General features: G+C 44.9%; 1 protein-coding gene across 1 annotated transcript in view; it reads left to right on the plus strand.

Moving 5' to 3' along the window:
• Positions 1-21,003, plus strand: part of atp10a (ATPase phospholipid transporting 10A) — a 144,998-nt gene that overhangs the window by 21,189 nt on the left and 102,806 nt on the right. Inside the window, exons 2-3 of the mRNA XM_029697368.1 lie at positions 4,433-4,637; positions 19,545-19,630. Coding sequence (XP_029553228.1) covers positions 4,433-4,637; positions 19,545-19,630 — 291 coding nt within the window. The remainder of the gene's footprint in view (positions 1-4,432; positions 4,638-19,544; positions 19,631-21,003) is intronic.

A 21,003-nucleotide genomic window follows, 5' to 3' on the forward strand; every position in this document is an offset into this window, starting at 1 on the left:
CAGGGGAGGGGGAGTTACCATGGGAGGGGAAACCACTGCTAAAGGACACACTTCACCAGCATGGCTACCACAGCATTCTGCAGTGATACGCCATCCCATCTGGTTTGGTCTTAGTGGGACTATCATTTGTTTTTCAACAGGACAATGACCCAACACACCTCTAGGCTGTGTAAGGGCTATTTGACCAAGGAGAGTGATGGTGCAGCATCAGATGACCTGGCCTCCACAATCACCTGACCTCAACCCAATTGAGATGGTTTAGGATAAGTTGGACCGCAGAGTGAAGGAAAAGCAGCCAACAAGTGCTCAGCATATGTGGGAACTCCTTCAAGACTGTTGGAAAAGCATTCCTCATGAAGCTGGTTGAGAGAATGCCAAGAGCGTGCAAAGCTGTCATCAAAGCAAAGGGTGGCTACTTTGAAGAATCTCAAATATATAAAATACATTTACTATATTTTGATTTATCACTTTTTGTGGTTACTACGTGATTCCATATGTGTTATTTCATAGTTTTGATGTATTCACTATTATTTTACAATGTAGAAAATAGTAAAAGTAAAGAAAACCCTGGAATGTGTCAAATTTTGACTAGTAATGTACAAAAAAAATAAAACTATCTTGATTAGATAAGTATTCGCACCCCTGAGACAATAAATGTTCGAATTTAGGCACTGAAGTAATACTGCAAGAAATATGGCAAAGCCAATTAACTTTTTGTCCTGAATTCAAAGTCTTATGTTTGGGGCAAATACAGCACATTACTGAGTACCACTGTCTTATATTTCCAAGCATGGTGGTGGCTGCATCATGTTATGGGTATGCTTGTAATCATTAAGAACTGGGGAGTTTTTCAGGATAAAAAAAAAATGTAATGGAGCTAAGCTCAGGAAAAATCCTAGACGAAAACCTGGTTCAGTCTGCTTTCCACCAGACACTGGGAGATGAATTCACCTTTCAGCAGGACAATAATCTAAAACAAAAGGTCAAATCTCCACTGGAGTTGCTTACCAAGAGTGGCTGAGTTCAAGTTTGACTTAAATCTGCTTGAAAGTCTATGGCAAGACTTGAAAATGGTTTTCTAGCAATGATCAACAACCAATTTGACAGAACGTGAAGAATTTTGAAAAGAATAATGTGCAATCCAGGTGTGACAAACTGTAATCGCTGCCAAAGGTGTTTCTAACATGTATTGTCTCAGGGTGGTGAATATTTATTCTAATCAAGATGTTTTAGTGTTTATCATATATATATTTTTTTAGAAATATTAGAATTGTTCTTCCACTATGACATTTGAGTATTTTAAGTGTAAATAAAAAAATAAATGATAAAAAAATAAAATCCATTTTAATCCCACTTTGTAAAACAACAAAATGTGGTAAAATGTCAAGGGGTGTGAATACTTTATTTTTAATTTGTTTAAATTATTATTATTATTATAGTAATTTTATTATTAATTGTAATATAATTTTTTTCTTGTATCAGGAATAGAGATCCTGTTCTATTCACGACCAGACAAGCAAGACTATTTAGTTTATTATATATATATATATATATATATTGCTCAAAAAAAATAAAGGGAACACTAAAATAACATCCTAGATCTGAATGAAAGAAATAATCTTATTAAATACTTTTTTCTTTACATAGTTGAATGTGCTGACAACAAAATCACACAAAAATAATCAATGGAAATCCAATTTATCAACCCATGGAGGTCTGGATTTGGAGTCACACTCAAAATTAAAGTGGAAAACCACAATACAGACTGATCCAACTTTGATGTAATGTCCTTAAAACAAGTCAAAATGAGGCTCAGTAGTGTGTGTGGCCTCCACGTGCCTGTATGACCTCCCTACAACGCCTGGGCATGCTCCTGATGAGGTGGCGGATGGTCTCCTGAGGGATCTCCTCCCAGACCTGGACTAAAGCATCCGCCAACTCCTGGACAGTCTGTGGTGCAACGTGGCGTTGGTGGATGGAGCGAGACATGATGTCCCAGATGTGCTCAATTGGATTCAGGTCTGGGGAACGGGCAGGCCAGTCCATAGCATCAATGCCTTCCTCTTGCAGGAACTGCTGACACACTCCAGCCACATGAGGTCTAGCATTGTCTTGCATTAGGAGGAACCCAGGGCCAACCGCACCAGCATATGGTCTCACAAGGGGTCTGAGGATCTCATCTCGGTACCTAATGTCAGTCAGGCCACCTCTGGCGAGCACATGGAGGGCCCCCCAAAGAAATGCCACCCCACACCATGACTGACCCACCGCCAAACCGGTCATGCTGGAGGATGTTGCAGGCAGCAGAACGTTCTCTACGGCGTCTCCAGACTCTGTCACGTCTGTCACATGTGCTCAGTGTGAACCTGCTTTCATCTGTGAAGAGCACAGGGCGCCAGTGGCGAATTTGCCAATGTTGGTGTTCTCTGGCAAATGCCAAACGTCCTGCACGGTGTTGGGTTGTAAGCACAACCCCCACCTGTGGACGTCGGGCCCTCATACCACCCTCATGGAGTCTGTTTCTGACCGTTTGAGCAGACACATGCACATTTGTGGCCTGCTGGAGGTCATTTTGCAGGGCTCTGGCAGTGCTTCTCCTGCTCCTCCTTGCACAAAGGCGGAGGTAGCGGTCCTGCTGCTGGGTTGTTGCCCTCCTACGGCCTCCTCCATGTCTCCTGATGTACTGGCCTGTCTCCTGGTAGCGCCTCCATGCTCTGGACACTAAGCTGACAGACACAGCAAAACTTCTTGCCACAGCTCGCATTGATGTGCCATCCTGGATGAGCTGCACTACCTGAGACACTTGTGTGGGTTGTAGACTCCGTCTCATGCTACCACTAGAGTGAAAGCACCGCCAGCATTCAGAAGTGACCAAAACATCAGCCATGAAGCATAGGAACTGAGAAGTGGTCTGTGGTCCCCACCTGCAGAACCACTCCTTTATTGGGGGTGTCTTGCTAATTGCCTATAATTTCCACCTGTTGTCTATTCCATTTGCACAACAGCATGTGAAATTTATTGTCAATCAGTGTTGCTTCCTAAGTGGACAGTTTGATTTCACAGAAGTGTGATTGACTTGGAGTTACATTGTGTTGTTTAAGTGTTCCCTTTATTTTTTTGAGCAGTGTATATATATATATATATATATATATATATATATATATATATATATATATATATATATACTCTGGAGTGGGGCAGATTGTTCACATACGACTGCGTGGCCAGGCACGACTCCAACACCATCAATAAGTTTGCTGACGACACAACAGTGGTAGATTACCGACAACGATGAGACAGCCTATAGGGAGGAGGTCAGAGACCTGGCAGTGTGGTGCCAGGACAACAACCTCTCTCTCAATGTGATCAAGACAAAGGAGCTGATCGTGGACTACAGGAAAAGGCGGGCCAAACAGGCCCCCATTAACATCAACGGGGCTGAAGTGGAGCGGGTCGAGAGCTTCAAGTTCCTTGGTGTCCACATCACCAACAAACTATCATGGTCCAAACACACCAAGACCGTCGTGAAGAGGGCACGACAAAACCTTTTCCCCCTCAGGAGACTGAAAATATTTGGCACGGGTCCCCAGATCCACAAAAAGTCCTACAGCTGCACCATCGAGAGCATCCTGACCGGTTGCATCACCGCCTGGTATGGCAACTGCTCGGCCTCTGACCACAAGGCACTACAGAGTGCCATCAGTACAGAGGGTAGTGCGAACGGCCCAGTACGTCACTGGGGCCAAGCTTCCTGCCATCCAGAACCTCTATAATAGCCGGTGTCAGAGGAAAGCCAGAAAATGTTCAGAGACTCCAGCCTCCCCAGACTGTTTTCTCTGCTACCGCACGGCAAGCGGTACCGGAGAGCCAAGTTTAGGACCAAAAGGCTCCTCAACAGCTTCTACCCACAAGCCATTAAACAATTTATCGACCCCCCCCCCCCCCCCCCCCCCATTGTACACTGCTGCTACCCGCTGTTTGTCTATACATAGTCACTTCGCCCCCACCTACATGTACAGATTACCTCAACTAGCCTGTACCCCTGCACGCTGACTCGGTACCGGCACCCCCTGTATTTAGCCTCGTTATTGTTATTCTTATTGTGTTACTTTTTATTATTACTTTTGATTTTATTCTACTTGGTAAATATTTTCTTCTTCTTGAACTGCACTGTTGGTTAAGGGCTTGTAAGTAAGCATTTCATGGTAAAGTCTACACTTGTTCTATTTGGCGCATGTGGCAAAGTTTGATTTGATTATTATGAACCTTGCAGAAGAGTCGTTTTGGTCTCCCTGTGTACATTCTGTTTAACTCTTAAATGTAGAAGTTGTTCACTTTATTTTGTATCCAGAATTTCTCCACACCTTGACCAGTTTTCAATTCCTAACAGGCCATATGGATAACTGTCTCCTGTCCTCTCTTCTTCCTCTAGGCCAGAGCACCAGTACATGGAACGCTTCTGGAAGGAGGCTCGTGTTGGGGATTTCATTAGACTGCGCTGTAATGAGATCCTGCCTGCAGATGTTCTACTGCTTAGTTCCAGCGACCCGGACCGCCTGGTCCACATCGAGACAGCTACCCTGGATGGAGAGACCAACCTCAAACAGAGACAAGTGGTCCGCAGCTTCCTAGACCTGGTGAGACTATACATTTAACAATCAATCAACCTCAGCTTCCTAGACCTGGTGAGACTATACATTTAACAATCAATCAACCACAGACGGGTGGTCCGCAGCTTCCTAGACCTTGTTGACATTACACTATACCTCTAAGACAGTGGTTCTCAAACTTTTTATTGTCCCGTACCCCTTCAAACATTCAACCTCCAGCTGCGTACCCCCTCTAGCACCAGGGTCAGCGTTCTCTCAAATTTTTGTAAGCCTGCCACACACACACACACACACACACAACACTGTACGATACATTTATTAAACATAAGAATGAGTGAGTTTTTGTCACAACCCGGCTCGTGGGAAGTGACAAAGAGCTCTTATAGGACCAGGGCACAAATAATAATAATCAATCATTTTGCTCTTTATTTAACCATCTTACAAATAAAACCTTATTTATTCATCAAAAATTGTGAATAACTCACCACAGGTTAATGAGAAGGATGTGTGTAACGGCCGTTGTTAGAGAAAGACCAAGGTGCAGCGGAGGATGTGTTCATCTTGAATGAATTTTAATTGAAAAAAAGAGAACGCTTGACAAAATAAACAAAATGACAGCCGACAGTTCTGTCAGGTACTAACAACGAAACAGAAACAATCACCTACAAAAACCCAAAGGAAAAACAGGCTACTTATGTGTGACTCCCAATCAGCAACAACGAACTACAGCTGTGCCTGATTGGGAGCCACACACACGGCCCAAAACAAAGAAATACAAAAACATAGAAAAATGAACATAGAACGCCCACCCAATGTAACACCCTGGCCTAACCAAAATAAAGAACAAAAACCCCTCTCTATGGCCAGGGCGTTACAATGTGCTTGAAGGGATGCACATAACCCTGCAGGGTTGGGTTGTATTGGAGAGTCTGTCTTAAATCATTTTCCTCAAACAGTCTGTGCCTGTATTTAGTTTTCATGCTAGTGAGGGCCGAGGAATCCGCTCTGACATAGGTACGTGGTTGCAAAGGGCATCGGTGTCTAAACAGCGCTATTTGCCAAGGCAGGATACTCTGAGCCCAGCCCAATCCAGAAATGGATGGCTTCTGATTTAAATTCAATTTTCACAGAACCGCTTGTTGCAATTTCGATGAGTCTCTCTTGTTCAGATATCGGTAAGTGGACTGGAGGCAGGGCATGAAAGGGATAACGAATCCAGTTGTTTATGTCATCCGTTTCGGGAAAGTACCTGTGTAATTGTGCACCCAACTCACTCAGGTGCTTCACTATATCAAATTTGACATTGTCTGTAAGCTTCATTTGCACACAAAACACCAAACAATGATGAAAAGATCTGTGTGTTTGAATAAAACTTCTTAGGGCTAGGCCTCCCGTCATTGGGACACCCGTCGACAATTTCCGGGGAAATTGAAGGGCGCGCAATTCAAATAAATAATTGTACAAATTATGGATATTAAACATCTAGGTACATACAAGTGTCTTATATCGGTTAAAAGCTCAAATTCTTGTTAATCTAACTGCATTGTCCGATTTACAATAGGCTGTACAGTGAAAGCACACCATGCGATTGTTTGAGGACGGCGCACCACATCAACATATTTTTCAACCAGCACAGGCTTCACAAAATCACAAATAGCGATTTTAAATAATCACTTACTTTTTGAAAATCTTCCTCTGATTTGCAATCCAAAGTGTCCCAGCTACAACATGCGTGGTCGTTTTGAGTAGATGTAATCCTTCTTTATATCCCAAAAAGTCAGCTTAGTTGGCGCCATCGATTTAAGCTCAACATGCAGACAAAGGAATCCAAAAAGCTACTGCTAAACTTTGTTACAGCAAGTCACACTACGTTTCTATTTAATCCTCATGTACCCTAAAATGTAAATATACTATAATATTTCATACGGAAAGAAGTATGTTCAATAGAAAAGTAAAATTCGTCACGCGTCCACAAACTGATTTCCAACTGTGACTCCCAGTACCAAAACTCAACATTCTTCCTCATTTTGGAAGAAACAAGCCTAAAACCTTGAACAGCCTGTTGACATCTAGTGGAAGCCATAGGAATTGCAATCTGGGAGCTGGAATTGCATAGGACCCATAGCTTTCCATTGGAAGAGCATGGATTTTCTCCAACCATATCAATTGTGTTAAATTCTCATACATTATTTTAACATTTCTTCAAACTTCAAAATATTTTCTATCCAATGGTACCAATAGCTTCTGGGCCTGAGTAACAGGCAGTTTACTTTGGGCACATCAGTCAGGCGGAAATTCTCCCAAGTGGTCTCTGGGTCTCGACCCCGCCCTGTGCAACTGGGTCCTGGACTTTCTGACGCGACGCCCCCAGGTGGTGAGGGTAGGAAACAACATCTCCACCCCTGCTGATCCTCAACACTGGGTCCCCACAAGGGTGCGTTCTCAGCCCTCTCCTGTACTCCCTGTTCACCCATGACTGCGTGGCCACGCACGCCTCCAACTCAATCATCAAGTTTGCTGACGACACTACAGTGGTAGGCTTGATTACCAACAATGACGAGACGGCCTACAGGGAGGAGGTGAGGGCCCTCGGAGTGTGGTGTCAGGAAAATAACCTCACACTCAACGTCAACAAAACAAAGGAGATGATCGTGGACTTTAGGAAACAGCAGAGGGAGCACCCCCCATCCACATCGACGGGACAGTAGTGGAGAAGGTGGAAAGTTTTAAGTTCCTCGGCGTACACATCACAGACAAACTGAAATGGTCCACCCACACAGACAGCGTGGTGAATAAGGCGCAACAGCGCCTCTTCAACCTCAGGAGGCTGAAGAAATTTGGCTTGTCACCAAAAACACTCACAAACTTTTACAGATGCACAATCGAGAGCATCCTGTCTGGCTGTATCACCGCCTGGTACGGCAACTGCTCCGCCCACAACCGTAAGGCTCTCCAGAGGGGAGTGAGGTCTGCACAACGCATCACCGAGGGCAAACTACCTGCCCTCCATGACGACAACAGCACCCGATGTCACAGGAAGGCCAAAAAGATCATCAAGGACAACAACCACCCGAGCCACTTCCTGTTCACCCCGCTATCATCCAGAAGGCGAGGTCAGTACAGGTGCATCAAAGCTGGGACCGAGAGACTGGAAAAACAGCTTCTATCTCAAGGCCATCAGACTGTTAAACAGCCATCACTAACATTGAGAGGCTGCTGCCAACATACTGACTCAACTCTCCAGCCACTACAATAATAAAAAATTGGATGTAATAAATGTTTCACTAGTCACTTTAAACAATGCCACTTTATATAATGTTTACATGCCCTACATTACTCATCTCATATGTATATACTGTACTCTATACCATCTACTGCATCTTGCCTATCCATATATTTATAAGTATATATTCTTATTCATTCTTTTACACGTGTGTGTGTATAAGGTAGTTGTTATGGAATTGGTAGATTACTGCACGGTTGGAACTAGAAGCACAAGCATTTCGCTACACTCGTATTAACATCTGCTAACCATGTGTATGTGACCAATAAAATTTGATTTGATTTATACACATACCATGCCTCTTACATCATCAATATATACATCACTCTGGAACTGCAGGGAAATATAGTCGTTTCACATAAGAAAAGAAGCCCACATTGCATAGAATTTGTCTACAGACCCATTGTGTGTGTTTAATTTTTTTTCAACTTAATGCATTTCAAAACGGATTTAATACAAAGAGCATGAGATACAGAGGGTACAGAGGATTCCCATCTAAGTCAAGTGAATCATCTCACTAACAAAGTGACAAAGGCAATTACATCCTTATTCATTTTGGTTGTAAGGTAAGGAAACCCCAAATAATGCAATAAAAGGGTCTGGCTCGATCAATTGCCGCTTAATTCTGAGATTGCGTTAAAGAAACCAACAAGAGATGGGCAACACCCAAACATGTGTACATGAAAAGCAGGAGACTGATTACATCGTACACCATTAGGGTTCACATCCTTGTAAATTTTGGATAATCTTGCTTTGGTCCAGTGGGCACTATGAATGAGTTTGCATTGAATGAGACCGTGTCGAGTGCATATAGAAGGGTTATGTACCCTTCCCATACCTCTTCATCAGATATTTCCTCACCCAGTTCCTCCTCCCATGAGGATTTAATATTGTTTAATGAGATGGTTTGTAGTGAGCAAATTTGACTATAGATTATTGACAAGGTGCCTTCCAGAGTAGAAAGTGGGATAAGAAATTTGTCGAACTGTGTTTCACCAGGAAGGATCTATGCTGTGAACGTAACTCCGGACTTGTAAGAACCAGTTCTTATAGCCTTTAGCCGTACCCTTATCCTACTCCTCCTCTGTTCCTCTGGTGATGTAGAGGTTAACCCAGGCCCTGCAGTGCCTAGCTCCACTCCCATTCCCCAGGCACTCTCATTTGTTGACTTCTGTAACCGTAAAAGCCTTGGTTTCATGCATGTTAACATTAGAAGCCTCCTCCCTAAGTTTGTTTTATTCACTGCTTTAGCACACTCCGCCAACCCGGATGCCCTAGCCATGTCTGAATCCTGGCTTAGGAAGGCCACCAAAAATCCTGAAATTTCCATCCCTAACTATAACATTTTCCGACAAGATAGAACTGCCAAAGGGGGCGGAGTTAGCCTGCAGAGTTCTGTCATACTATCCAGGTCTGTGCCCAAACAATTTGAGCTTCTACTTTTAAAAATCCACCTTTCCAGAAACAAGTCTCTCACCGTTGCTGCTTGCTATAGACCACCTTCTGCCCCCAGCTGTGCCCTGGACACCATATGTGAATTGATTGCCCCCCATCTATCTTCAGAGCTCGTGCTGTTAGGTGATCTAAACTGGGACATGCTTAACACCCCGGCCATCTTACAATCTAAGCTTGATTCCCACAATCTCACACAAATTATCAATGAACCTACCAGGTACAACCCCAAATCCGTAAACACGGGCACCCTCATAGATATAATCCTAACCAACCTGCCCTCCAAATACACCTCTGCTGTCTTCAACCAGGATTTCAGTGATCATTGCCTGCGTCCGTAATGGGTCTGCGGTCAAACGACCACCCCTCATCACTGTCAAACGCTCCCTACAACACTTCTGCGAGCAGGCCTTTCTAATCGGCCTGGCCCGGGTATCCTGGAAGAATATTGACCTCATTCCGTCAGTAGAGGATGCCTGGTTATTCTTTAAAAGTGCCTTCCTCACCATCTTAAATAAGCATGCCCCACTCAAAAAATGTTGAACCAGGAACAGATATAGCCCTTGGTTCACTCCAGACCTGACTGCCCATGCCCAGCACAAAAACATCCTGTGGCGTTTGCATTAGCATTGAATAGCTCCTGCGATATGCAACTTTTCAGGGAAGTTAGGAACCAATGATTACCACAACCAATGATTCCCACAGGCAATTAGGAAAGCAAAGGCTAGCTTTTTCAAACAGAAATTTGCATCCTGTAGCACAAACTCCAAAAAGTTCTGGGACACTGTAAAGTCCATGGAGAATAAGAGCACCTCCTCCCAGCTGCCCTCTGCACTGAGGCTAGGAAACACTGTCACCACAGATAAATCCACGATAATTGAGAATTTCAATAAGCATTTTTCTACGGCTGGCCATGCTTTCCACCTGGCTACCCCTACTCCAGTCAACAGCCCTGCACCCCCCACAGCAACTTGCCCAAGCCTCCCCCGTTTCACCTTCACCCAAATCCAGATAGCTGATGTTCTGAAAGACCTGCAAAATCTGGACCCTACAAATCAGCAGGGCTTGACAATCTGGACCCTCTCTTTCTAAAATTATCTGCCGCAATTGTTGCAACCCCTATTACTAGCCTGTTCAACGTCTTTCATATCGTCTGAGATCCCCAAAGATTGGAAAGCTGCCGCGGTCATCCCCCTCTTCAAAGGGGGAGACACTCTAGGTCTTCGAAAGCCAAGTTAACAAACAGATCACCGACCATTTCGAATCCCACCGTACCTTCTCCGCTATGCAATCTGGTATCCGAGCTGGTCATGGGTGCACCTCAGCCACGCTCAAGGTCCTAAACGACATCATAACCGCCATCGATAAGAGACAATGCTGTGCAGCTGTATTCATCGACTTGGCCAAGGCTTTCCACTCTGTCAATCACCACATTCTTATCGGCAGACTAAACAGCCTTGGTTTCTCAAATGACTGCCTCGCCTGGTTCACCATCTACTTCTCAGACAGAGTTCAGTGTGTCAAATCGGAGGGCCTGTTGTCCGGACATCTGGCAGTCTCTATGGGGGTGCCACAGGGTTCAATCCTCGGGCCGACTTTTCTCTGTATATATCATGTCTCTCTTGCTGCTGGTACTTCTCTGATCCACCTCTACGCAGACGACACCATTCTGTATACATCTGGCCCTTCTTTGGACACTGTGTTAACTAACCTCCAGACAAGCTTCAATGCCATACAACTCTCCTTCCGTGGCCTCCAACTGCTCTTAAATGCAAGTAAAACTAAATGCATGCTCTTCAACCGATCGCTGCCCAAACCTGCCCGCCCGTCCAGCATCACTACTCTCGATGGTTCTGACCTAGAATATGTGGAAAACTACAAATACCTGGGTGTCTGGTTAGACTGTAAACTCTCCTTCCAGACTCACATTAAGCATCTCCAATCCGTTTCCTATTTCGCAACAAATCATCCTTCACTCATGCTGCCAAACATACCCTCGTAAAACTGACTATCCTACCGATCCTTGACTTTGGTGATGTCATTTACAAAATAGCCTCCAACACTCTACTCAGCAAATTGGATGCAGTCTATCACAGTGCCATCCGTTTTTGTCACCAAACCCCCATATACTACCCACCACTACAAGTTCAAATCCCTGAGCTGACAAGGTACAAATCTGTCGTTCTGCCCCTGAACAAGGCAGTTAACCCACTGTTCTTATTATCCAAATACTTATTTCCCTCATTAAAATGCAAATCATTTTATAACATTTTTGACATGCGTTTTTCTGGATTTATTTGTTATTATTCTATCTCTCACTGTTCAAATAAACCTACCATTCAAATTATAGACTGATCATTTTTTTGTCAGTGGGCAAACGTAGAAAATCAGCAGGGGATCAAATACTTTTTTCCCTCACTGTATAGGGCAACCCTTTGCGTGTCGATTGTTGCAAAGGGAAGCAATCTGATTGAGTGTTATTAGTCCTGACAGATGCTTGAGGGGATTAACATAATTTGAGTCAATTGGAGGTGTACCTGTGGATGTATTTCAAGGCCTACCTTCAAACTCAGTGCCTCTTTGCTTGACATCATGGGAAAATCAAAAGAAATCAGCCAAGACCTCAGGGAAAAAAATGGTAGACCTCCATAAGTCTGGTTCATCCTTCGGAGCAATTTCCAAACGCCTGAAGGTACCACGTTCATCTGTACAAACAATAGTACACAAGTATAAACACCATGGGACCACACAGGATGTGTGGTTTGTTTCAACATGGACACTTAAAGGTAGACTTCATATTTACATTTACGTCATTTAGCAGACGCTCTTATCCAGAGCGACTTACAAATTGGTGCATTCACCTTATGATATCCAGTGGAACAACCACTTTACAATAGTACATCTATATCTTTTTTTGGGGGGGGGGGTTAGAAGGATTACTATATCCTATCCCAGGTATTCCTTAAAGAGGTGGGGTTTCAGGTGTCTACGGAAGGTGGTGATTGACTCCGCTGTCCTGGCGTCGTGAGGGAGCTTGTTCCACCATTGGGGTGCCAGAGCAGCGAACAGTTTTGACTGGGCTGAGCGGGAACTGTGCTTCCGCAGAGGTAGGGGGGCCAGCAGGCCAGAGGTGGATGAACGCAGTGCCCTTGTTTGGGTGTAGGGCCTGATCAGAGCCTGAAGGTACGGAGGTGCTGTTCCCCTCACAGCTCCGTAGTCAAGCACCATGGTCTTATAGCAGATGCGAGCTTCAACTGGAAGCCAGTGGAGTGTGCGGAGGAGCGGGGTGACGTGAGAGAACTTGGGAAGGTTGAACACCAGACGGGCTGCGGCGTTCTGGATGAGTTGTAGGGGTTTAATGGCACAGGCAGGGAGCCCCGCCAACAGGGATTTGCAGTAATCCAGACAGGAAATGACAAGTGCCTGGATTAGGACCTGCGCCGCTTCCTGTGTAAAGCAGGGTTGTACTCTGCGAATGTTGTATAGCATGAACCTGCAGGATCGGGTCACCGCCTTGATGTTAGCGGAGAACGACAGGGTGTTGTCCAGGGTCACGCCGAGGCTCTTAGCACTCTGGGAGGAGGACACAATGGAGTTGTCAACCGTGATGGCGAGATCATGGATAGGGCAGTCCTTCCCCGGGAGGAAGAGCAGCTCCGTCTTGCCGAGGTTCAGCTTGAGGTGGTAATCCGTCATCCACACTGATATGTCTGCCAGACATGCAGAGACGCGATTCGCCACCTGGTTATCAGAAGGGGGAAAGGAGAACATTAATTGTGTGTCGTCTGCGTAGCAATGATAGGAGAGACCATGTGAGGATATGACAGAGCCAAGTGACTTGGTGTATAGCGAGATAGGAGAGGGCCTAGAACTGAGCCTTGGGGGACACCAGTGGTGAGAGCACGTGGTGCAGAGACGGATTCTCGCCACGCCACCTGGTAGGAGCGACCTGTCAGGTAGGACGCAATCCAAGAGTGAGCCGCGCCGAAGATACCCAGCTCGGAGAGGGTGGAGATGAGGATCTGATGGTTCACAGTATCAAAGGCAGCAGATAGGTCTAGAAGGATGAGAGCAGAGGAGAGAGAGTTAGCTTTAGCAGTGCGGAGAGCCTCCGTGACACAGAGAAGAGCAGTCTCAGTTGAATGACCAGCCTTTAAACCTGACTGATTTGGATCAGACGTACATGCACAAAGTAAACAGCGTAGTGGGTCAATTTCCGCAACAACTAAGAGTGTTGAAGCGTGAGGCTCTACTTCTCCACTGTTTTGGTCCGGTGGCTACCACACTGTAACAGCATGAAGCCATTCCCATACACATGCACAGATACTGTGTGTGTTGTGTGAGCGAAGTCTTGAATCTCGCTCATCTCAGTATTTCCGGTGCTGCATATGTTAACATCATTTTGCTGAGTCTACCTTATAATACCTACATGTTTCAGGCAGACCACCATGGTGCCTGTGGCCAAGAACGCCAAGGTAACCTGTCTAAATGACTACCGCCTTGTAGCACCCACATCTGTAGCCATGAAATGGTTTGAAAGGCTGGTCATGGCCCACATCAACACCATTATCCCAGAAACCCTAGACCCACTCCAATTTGCATACCCCACCAACAGATCTACAGATGACACAATCTCTATTGCACTCCACACCACCCTTTCCCACCTGGACAAAAGGAACACCTATGTGAGAATGCTGTTAAGCTCATCACAAAGCTATGGCCCGTGGAACTGAACACCTCCCTCTGCAACTGGATCCTGGACTTCCTGACAGACCCCCCCCCCCCCCCCCCCCCCCCCCCCAGCCTGATCACCGATGACGCTAGAACCGCCTATAAGGGGAGGTCAGAGACCTGGCCACCCTGCCAGGACAACAACCTCTCCCTCAACGTCAGCAACACAAAGAAGCTGATCGTGGACTACAGGAAACGGAGGGCCGAGCACGCCCTCTTTCACATCGATGGGACGGCAGTGGAGCAGGTTGAGAGCTTCAAGTTCCTCAGTGTCCACATCACTAAGGATCTATCATGGTCCACACACATCAACATGTCGTGAAGAGGGCACGACTACGCCTCTTCCCCTCGGGAGGCTGAAAAGATTTGGCATGGGCCCTCAGATCCTTAAAAAGGTCTACAGCTGCATCACCCCCTTGGTATGGCAACTGCTCGGCATCCAACTGCAAGGCGCTACAGAGGGTAGTGCGTACGGTCCAGTACGCACGGCCGAGCTAACTGCCATCCAGGACCTCCATACCAGGCGTCAGAGGAAGGCCCCAAAAAATTGTCATAGACTCCAGCCACCCAAGTGATATACTATTCTCTCTGCTTCCGCACGGCAAGCGATGCACCAAGTCTGGGACCAACAGGAGCCTGAACAGCTTCTACCACCAAGCGTAAGACTGGTAAATAGTTAGTCAGGGAAGCACTGGTAAATAGTTAGTCGGGGAAGCACTGGTAAATAGTTAGTCGGGGAAGCTATTCGCTTAACGATCTGCATTGGCCTTTTTTGCACCAACTTTTTTGGACTCATCACATACGCTGCTGCTACTGTTATCTATCCTGTTGACTCATCACATACGCTGCTACTACTGTTTTCTATCCTGTTGACTCATCACATACGCTGCTGCTACTGTGTTATCTATCCTGTTGACTCATCACATACGCTGCTGCTACTGTGTTATCTATCCTGTTGACTCATCACATACGCTGCTGCTACTGTGTTATCTATCCTGTTGACTCATCACATACGCTGCTGCTACTGTGTTATCTATCCTGTTGACTCATCACATACGCTGCTGCTACTGTGTTATCTATCCTGTTGACTCATCACATACGCTGCTGCTACTGTTATCTATCCTGTTGACTCATCACATACGCTGCTGCTACTGTTATCTATCCTGTTGACTCATCACATACGCTGCTGCTACTGTGTTATCTATCCTGTTGACTCATCACATACGCTGCTGCTACTGTGTTATCTATCCTGTTGACTCATCACATACGCTGCTGCTACTGTGTTATCTATCCTGTTGACTCATCACATACGCTGCTGCTACTGTGTTATCTATCCTGTTGACTCATCACATACGCTGCTGCTACTGTGTTATCTATCCTGTTGACTCATCACATACGCTGCTGCTACTGTTATCTATCCTGTTGACTCATCACATACGCTGCTGCTACTGTTATCTATCCTGTTGACTCATCACATACGCTGCTGCTACTGTGTTATCTATCCTGTTGCTTAGTCTCTTCATTCCTAGTTACAGTATATGTACATATCTACCTCATACCTCTTCACATCGACTCGGTACCCTGTATATAGCCAGGTTATTACCTGGTACACCCTGTATATAGCCATGTTATTACCTGGTACTTCCTGTATATAGCCATGTTATTACCTGGTACCCCTGTATATAACCATGTTATTACCTGGTACTCCCTGTATATAGACATGTTATTACCTGGTACCCCTGTATATAGCCATGTTATTACCTGGCACTCCCTGTATATAGCCATGTTATTACCTGGTACTCCCTGTATATAGCCATGTTATTACCTGGTACTCCATGTATATAACCATGTTATAACCTGGTACTCCCTGTATTTAGCCATGTTATTACCTGGTACTCTGTGTATTTAGCCATGTTATCGTTACTCGTTGTGTATTTATTATTACCTTTTATTATTAAGAGTTTTACTTGTTTATTATTATTTCTCTATTGTATTTCTCTCTGCATTGTTGAGAAGGGCCCGTAAATAAGCATTTCACTCTTACTCTACACCTGTTGTTTACCAAGCGTGTGACAAATTAAATTGGAATTGATTTTAACACCTTGATGAAACTTTGTTTCTCCTTGCTGAAACAAGAAAAACAAGTCTTCCGTTGCATAGGCAATGTCCCCCACAATGCAGCAGTAGCCGCAGCACACACAGAAATAGAATGGGCTTGAAAGTTGTAACCTTTAACCCTGGACATTTGCCTGGTAAACTCATGGGTAAACACTCAATGGCTGCCTGGTATTGTGACGCAATAATTTCCATGGTAATGTAGAATGTTCGTTCAAGTGATTTTTTTAAATTATTTTTAAAAAAATTTTTAAGTGATGTGGCTCGTGCAATGGAATGTAATGTTGAGTTGAATCAACAAATCACAGCATGGATTTAACTTCCTGCTTTGGTCCGATGGGTACACTCACGATGGCTGCCTGTCCACCCATTATGCCATCATTGACTTGAAAGGGGATTCCCATTCTGTTAATTCAGTGTAACGAGTGTCGTGTGTGGAGGACCAAGACACAACAGGGAAGTGTATACTCATCTTCTCTTTTTTAATATATAAGAAGGAGAAACAAAATAAACACGTATACAATTAACAGAAACGACACTAACAAGTTCTGTCAGGTGACAAGCACAAAACAGAATACAACTACCCACAATCCACCATACAAACACACCCCTAATTATAGGACCTTCAATCAGAGGCAACGATAGACAGCTGCCTCCAACTGAAGGCCCCCGACACCAATTAACTAAACATAGAAATACAAATGACTAGACAAGAACATAGAAATAAACTAACAGAGAACAATAACCAAAACCCTGGACTAATAAATCAAATACCCCTCTCTACATGGACACATACCCACAACCACCCTGAACCACATAAAACACATACCTCCTGCCACGTCCTGGCCAAACTAAACACTAACAAATACCCCCTGCCACGTCCTGACCAAACTAAACACTAACAAATACCCCCTGCCACGTCCTGACCAAACTAAACACTAACAAATACCCCCTGCCACGTCCTGGCCAAACTAAACACTAACAAATACCCCCTGCCACGTCCTGGCCAAACTAAACACTAACACATACCCCCTGCCACGTCCTGACCAAACTAAACACTAACACATACCCCCTGCCACGTCCTGACCAAACTAAACACTAACAAATACCCCCTGCCACGTCCTGACCAAACTAAACACTAACAAATAACCCCTGCCACGTCCTGACCACACTACACACTAACAAATACCCCCTGCCACGTCCTGACCACACTACACACTAACAAATAACACCTTTACAGGTCAGAACGTGACATTCGGTTTCAATTCCAAGAAGTCTGGAGCGTTCGAATGGGTATTATTACATTGACCGTGGTCATTTGGCTGGCCAATTACTGTCATCCAAAATTACATGTCCGTTACAGACCTACAAAGGTGTGAAAAAGTCACATTCCCCCCCCCTGTATTTATTTTCTCATCATAACTAAAAGCTTGTTTGTATGGGAACTGACTGCAGTTCACTCCTCCAATGTGATGAGGAGAGAGACTACATCCCAAATGGTACCCTGTTCCCTACATGGAGCACTTCTGTTCCCTACATGGAGCACTTCTGTTCCCTACATGGAGCACTTCTGTTCCCTACATGGATCACTTCTGTTCCCTACACGGAGCACTTCTGTTCCCTACGTGGAGCACTTCTGTTCCCTACGTGGAGCACTTCTGTTCCCTACGTGGAGCACTTCTGTTCCCTACGTGGAGCACTTCTGTTCCCTACGTGGAGCACTTCTGTTCCCTACGTGGAGCACTTCTGTTCCCTACGTGGAGCACTTCTGTTCCCTACGTGGAGCACTTCTGTTCCCTACATGAAGCACTTCTGTTCCCTACACGGAGCACTTCTGAATCCCTACACGGAGCACTTCTGTTCCCTACGTGGAGCACTTCTGAATCCCTACGTGGAGCACTTCTGTTCCCTACGTGGAGCACTTCTGAATCCCTACACGGAGCACTTCTGAATCCCTACACGGAGCACTTCTGTTCCCTACACGGAGCACTTCTGTTCCCTACATGGAGCACTTCTGTTCCCTACGTGGAGCACTTCTGTTCCCTACATGGAGCACTTCTGTTCCCTACGTGGAGCACTTCTGTTCCCTACGTGGAGCACTTCTGTTCCCTACGTGGAGCACTTCTGTTCCCTACGTGGAGCACTTCTTTAGACCCCCCCCCCCCCCCCCCCCTCCCTAGCAAGAAATAGCACACTATAGGGAATAGGGTACCATTTTAAAGTTGCAGATGTTTTTATCTCAATATCAAATAATTTCTGGGTAACAATGAAGTAACTTAGTGTGTTTTTCAATTAAAATGTCAAATAAACATTGCTGCTTAATAACAAAGAGCAATTTCTCAATAAATAATTTTTTGTTGTTGCTAGGACTGTCTGGAAGTGGTCTGAGTGGGAAGGGGGGAAATAATGAAAACTAGCTGTTATTGGCACAGTTTTATAACTCTTTTTCTTATTGGTCTATTACAAATTTACCGCATGGTGATGTCACCAGGCAAGCGAAAACTCCATCCAACCAAAACAGGCTGAGATTTGAGGTAGTCTTTTCCAATAGCTCTTACACTAAAAAAGGGCATTATCATTTTCACAGTATTATTCCAACCTTAGTGTGGAAATTATACTTTATATAAGACACAGGCAAATCACATTTTTTTGGACTAAACTGGGCCTTTAAGATGTAACCATAGAGTCGACCTCTGACCTTGAACCAAATAGACTGATTTGTCATGAAGATTCTAGAACCTAATGATGCTGTCCATGTTAACCAACATTCCACACAGACTAGCGTTGCATTTTGATAAGCTTCTTGGTACTCTGACACTAGCTTTTATTGTTTGTTTGGTCTCGCACCGATTTGACAAGAATGCTTTGGCAATGATGATATTTCTACTACCCTAATATAACCTTTAACATCTGATAGACCAGGAGCTGTATTCACAGTCTGAGTATGAGTGCTGATTTAGGATCAGTTTTATCTGGGATCATAATAAATATGATTTATATGGACAGGGAGTACCTGATCCTAGATCAGCACTCCTTCTCTAGGAGTACAGGAATACAGAACTGTTTTCTCTGGTTCTGACCACTCTGCCTCGATCTCACTTCCTGTTGTCTCTGGTTCTGACTACTCTGCCTCGATCTCACTTCCTGTTTTCTCTGGTTCTGACTACTCTGCCTCGATCTCACTTTCCGGATTGTTTTCAAGTGTACACATTTTGGATTCCTTTTAGAAATCAATGAAAATGAAATTACCTACAGAAGTTTATGGTTTATTGATGAATAGACGTGCATATCAAAGAGGTTAGTAGTTTTAATAAAGGACAGAATTGCTAAGTAAAATGTGTATTGTTCTGCAGGATTGTGATTTTGACCCGTCCAAATACAACAGCGTCATAGAATGTGAGAAGCCTAACAATGACCTGGCCAGATTCCGTGGCTACATGTGAGTACACCTTCATTCTCTTATGTCATACTGCTTAACTTGTACTCTTACCTTCTCCTGCTCTTCTTCTTCATCATCACCTTCATTCTCTTATGTTATACTGCTTAACTTCTACTCTTACCTTCTCCTGTTCTTCTTCTTCATCATCGTGCCTTGTCTTTTTATTACAGAGAGAGGATATTTTAATTTTGATAGACATCATCATATGGATAAAAACAACTTCAGTGAGCTGCATTTAAATCATAATGAAAATACATCTGGTTATCCATTCCAGTTGCTCTTTCTGCATTGTGCTGATGGTGGTTAAAAGCTCATTAGGAACTGGAATCAAACTAACTGGAGGAATGGCTGTTTCTGACCCACACACTGGCTATGTCCCAAATGGCACCCTATTCCCTATATACAGTAGTGCACTACTTTTGACCAGAGGCCTATGGGCCCTGGCCAAATGTAGTGCACTATATAGGGAATAGGGTGCCACTACCATTACCACTCCTACCATTACCACTACCACTATCATCAACATCACTACCACTATCAACACCACTATCACCAGTATCACTACCACCACCACTATCACCAGTATCACCACCACCACTATCATCACCACCACCACTGTCATCACCACCACCACTATCACCACCACCACTATCATCACCACCACCACCACTATCATCATCACCACCACCACTATCATCACCACCACCACCACTATCATCACCACCACCACCACTATCATCACTATCATCACCACCACTATCATCACTATCATCACCACCACCACTATCATCACCACCACCACTATCATCACCATCATCACCACCACCACTATCATCACCACCACCACCACTATCACCACTATCATCACCACCACCACCACTATCACCACTATCATCACCACCACCACCACTATCACCACTATCATCACCACCATCACCACTATCATCACCACCACTACTATCACCACTATCATCACCACCACCACTATCATCACCACCACTACTACCACCACTACTACCACCACCACCACTATCACTACCACCACCACCACTACTACCACCACCACCACTACCACCACTACTACCACTACCACCACTACTACCACCACCACCACTACCACCACCACTACCACCACTATCATCACCACCACTACTATCACCACTACCACCACTATCATCACCACCACTACTATCACCACTATCACCACTATCATCACCACCACCACTATCACCACCACTACTTCCACTACCACCACCACTACCACTACTACCACTACCACCACCACCACTACTACCACTACTACCGCTACCACCACTACTACCACCACCACTACTACCACCACTACCGCCACTACTACCACCACCACTACTACC

This window comes from Salmo trutta, chromosome 17 (assembly GCF_901001165.1).
Source record: "Salmo trutta chromosome 17, fSalTru1.1, whole genome shotgun sequence".
NCBI classification, from domain to species: domain Eukaryota; kingdom Metazoa; phylum Chordata; class Actinopteri; order Salmoniformes; family Salmonidae; genus Salmo; species Salmo trutta.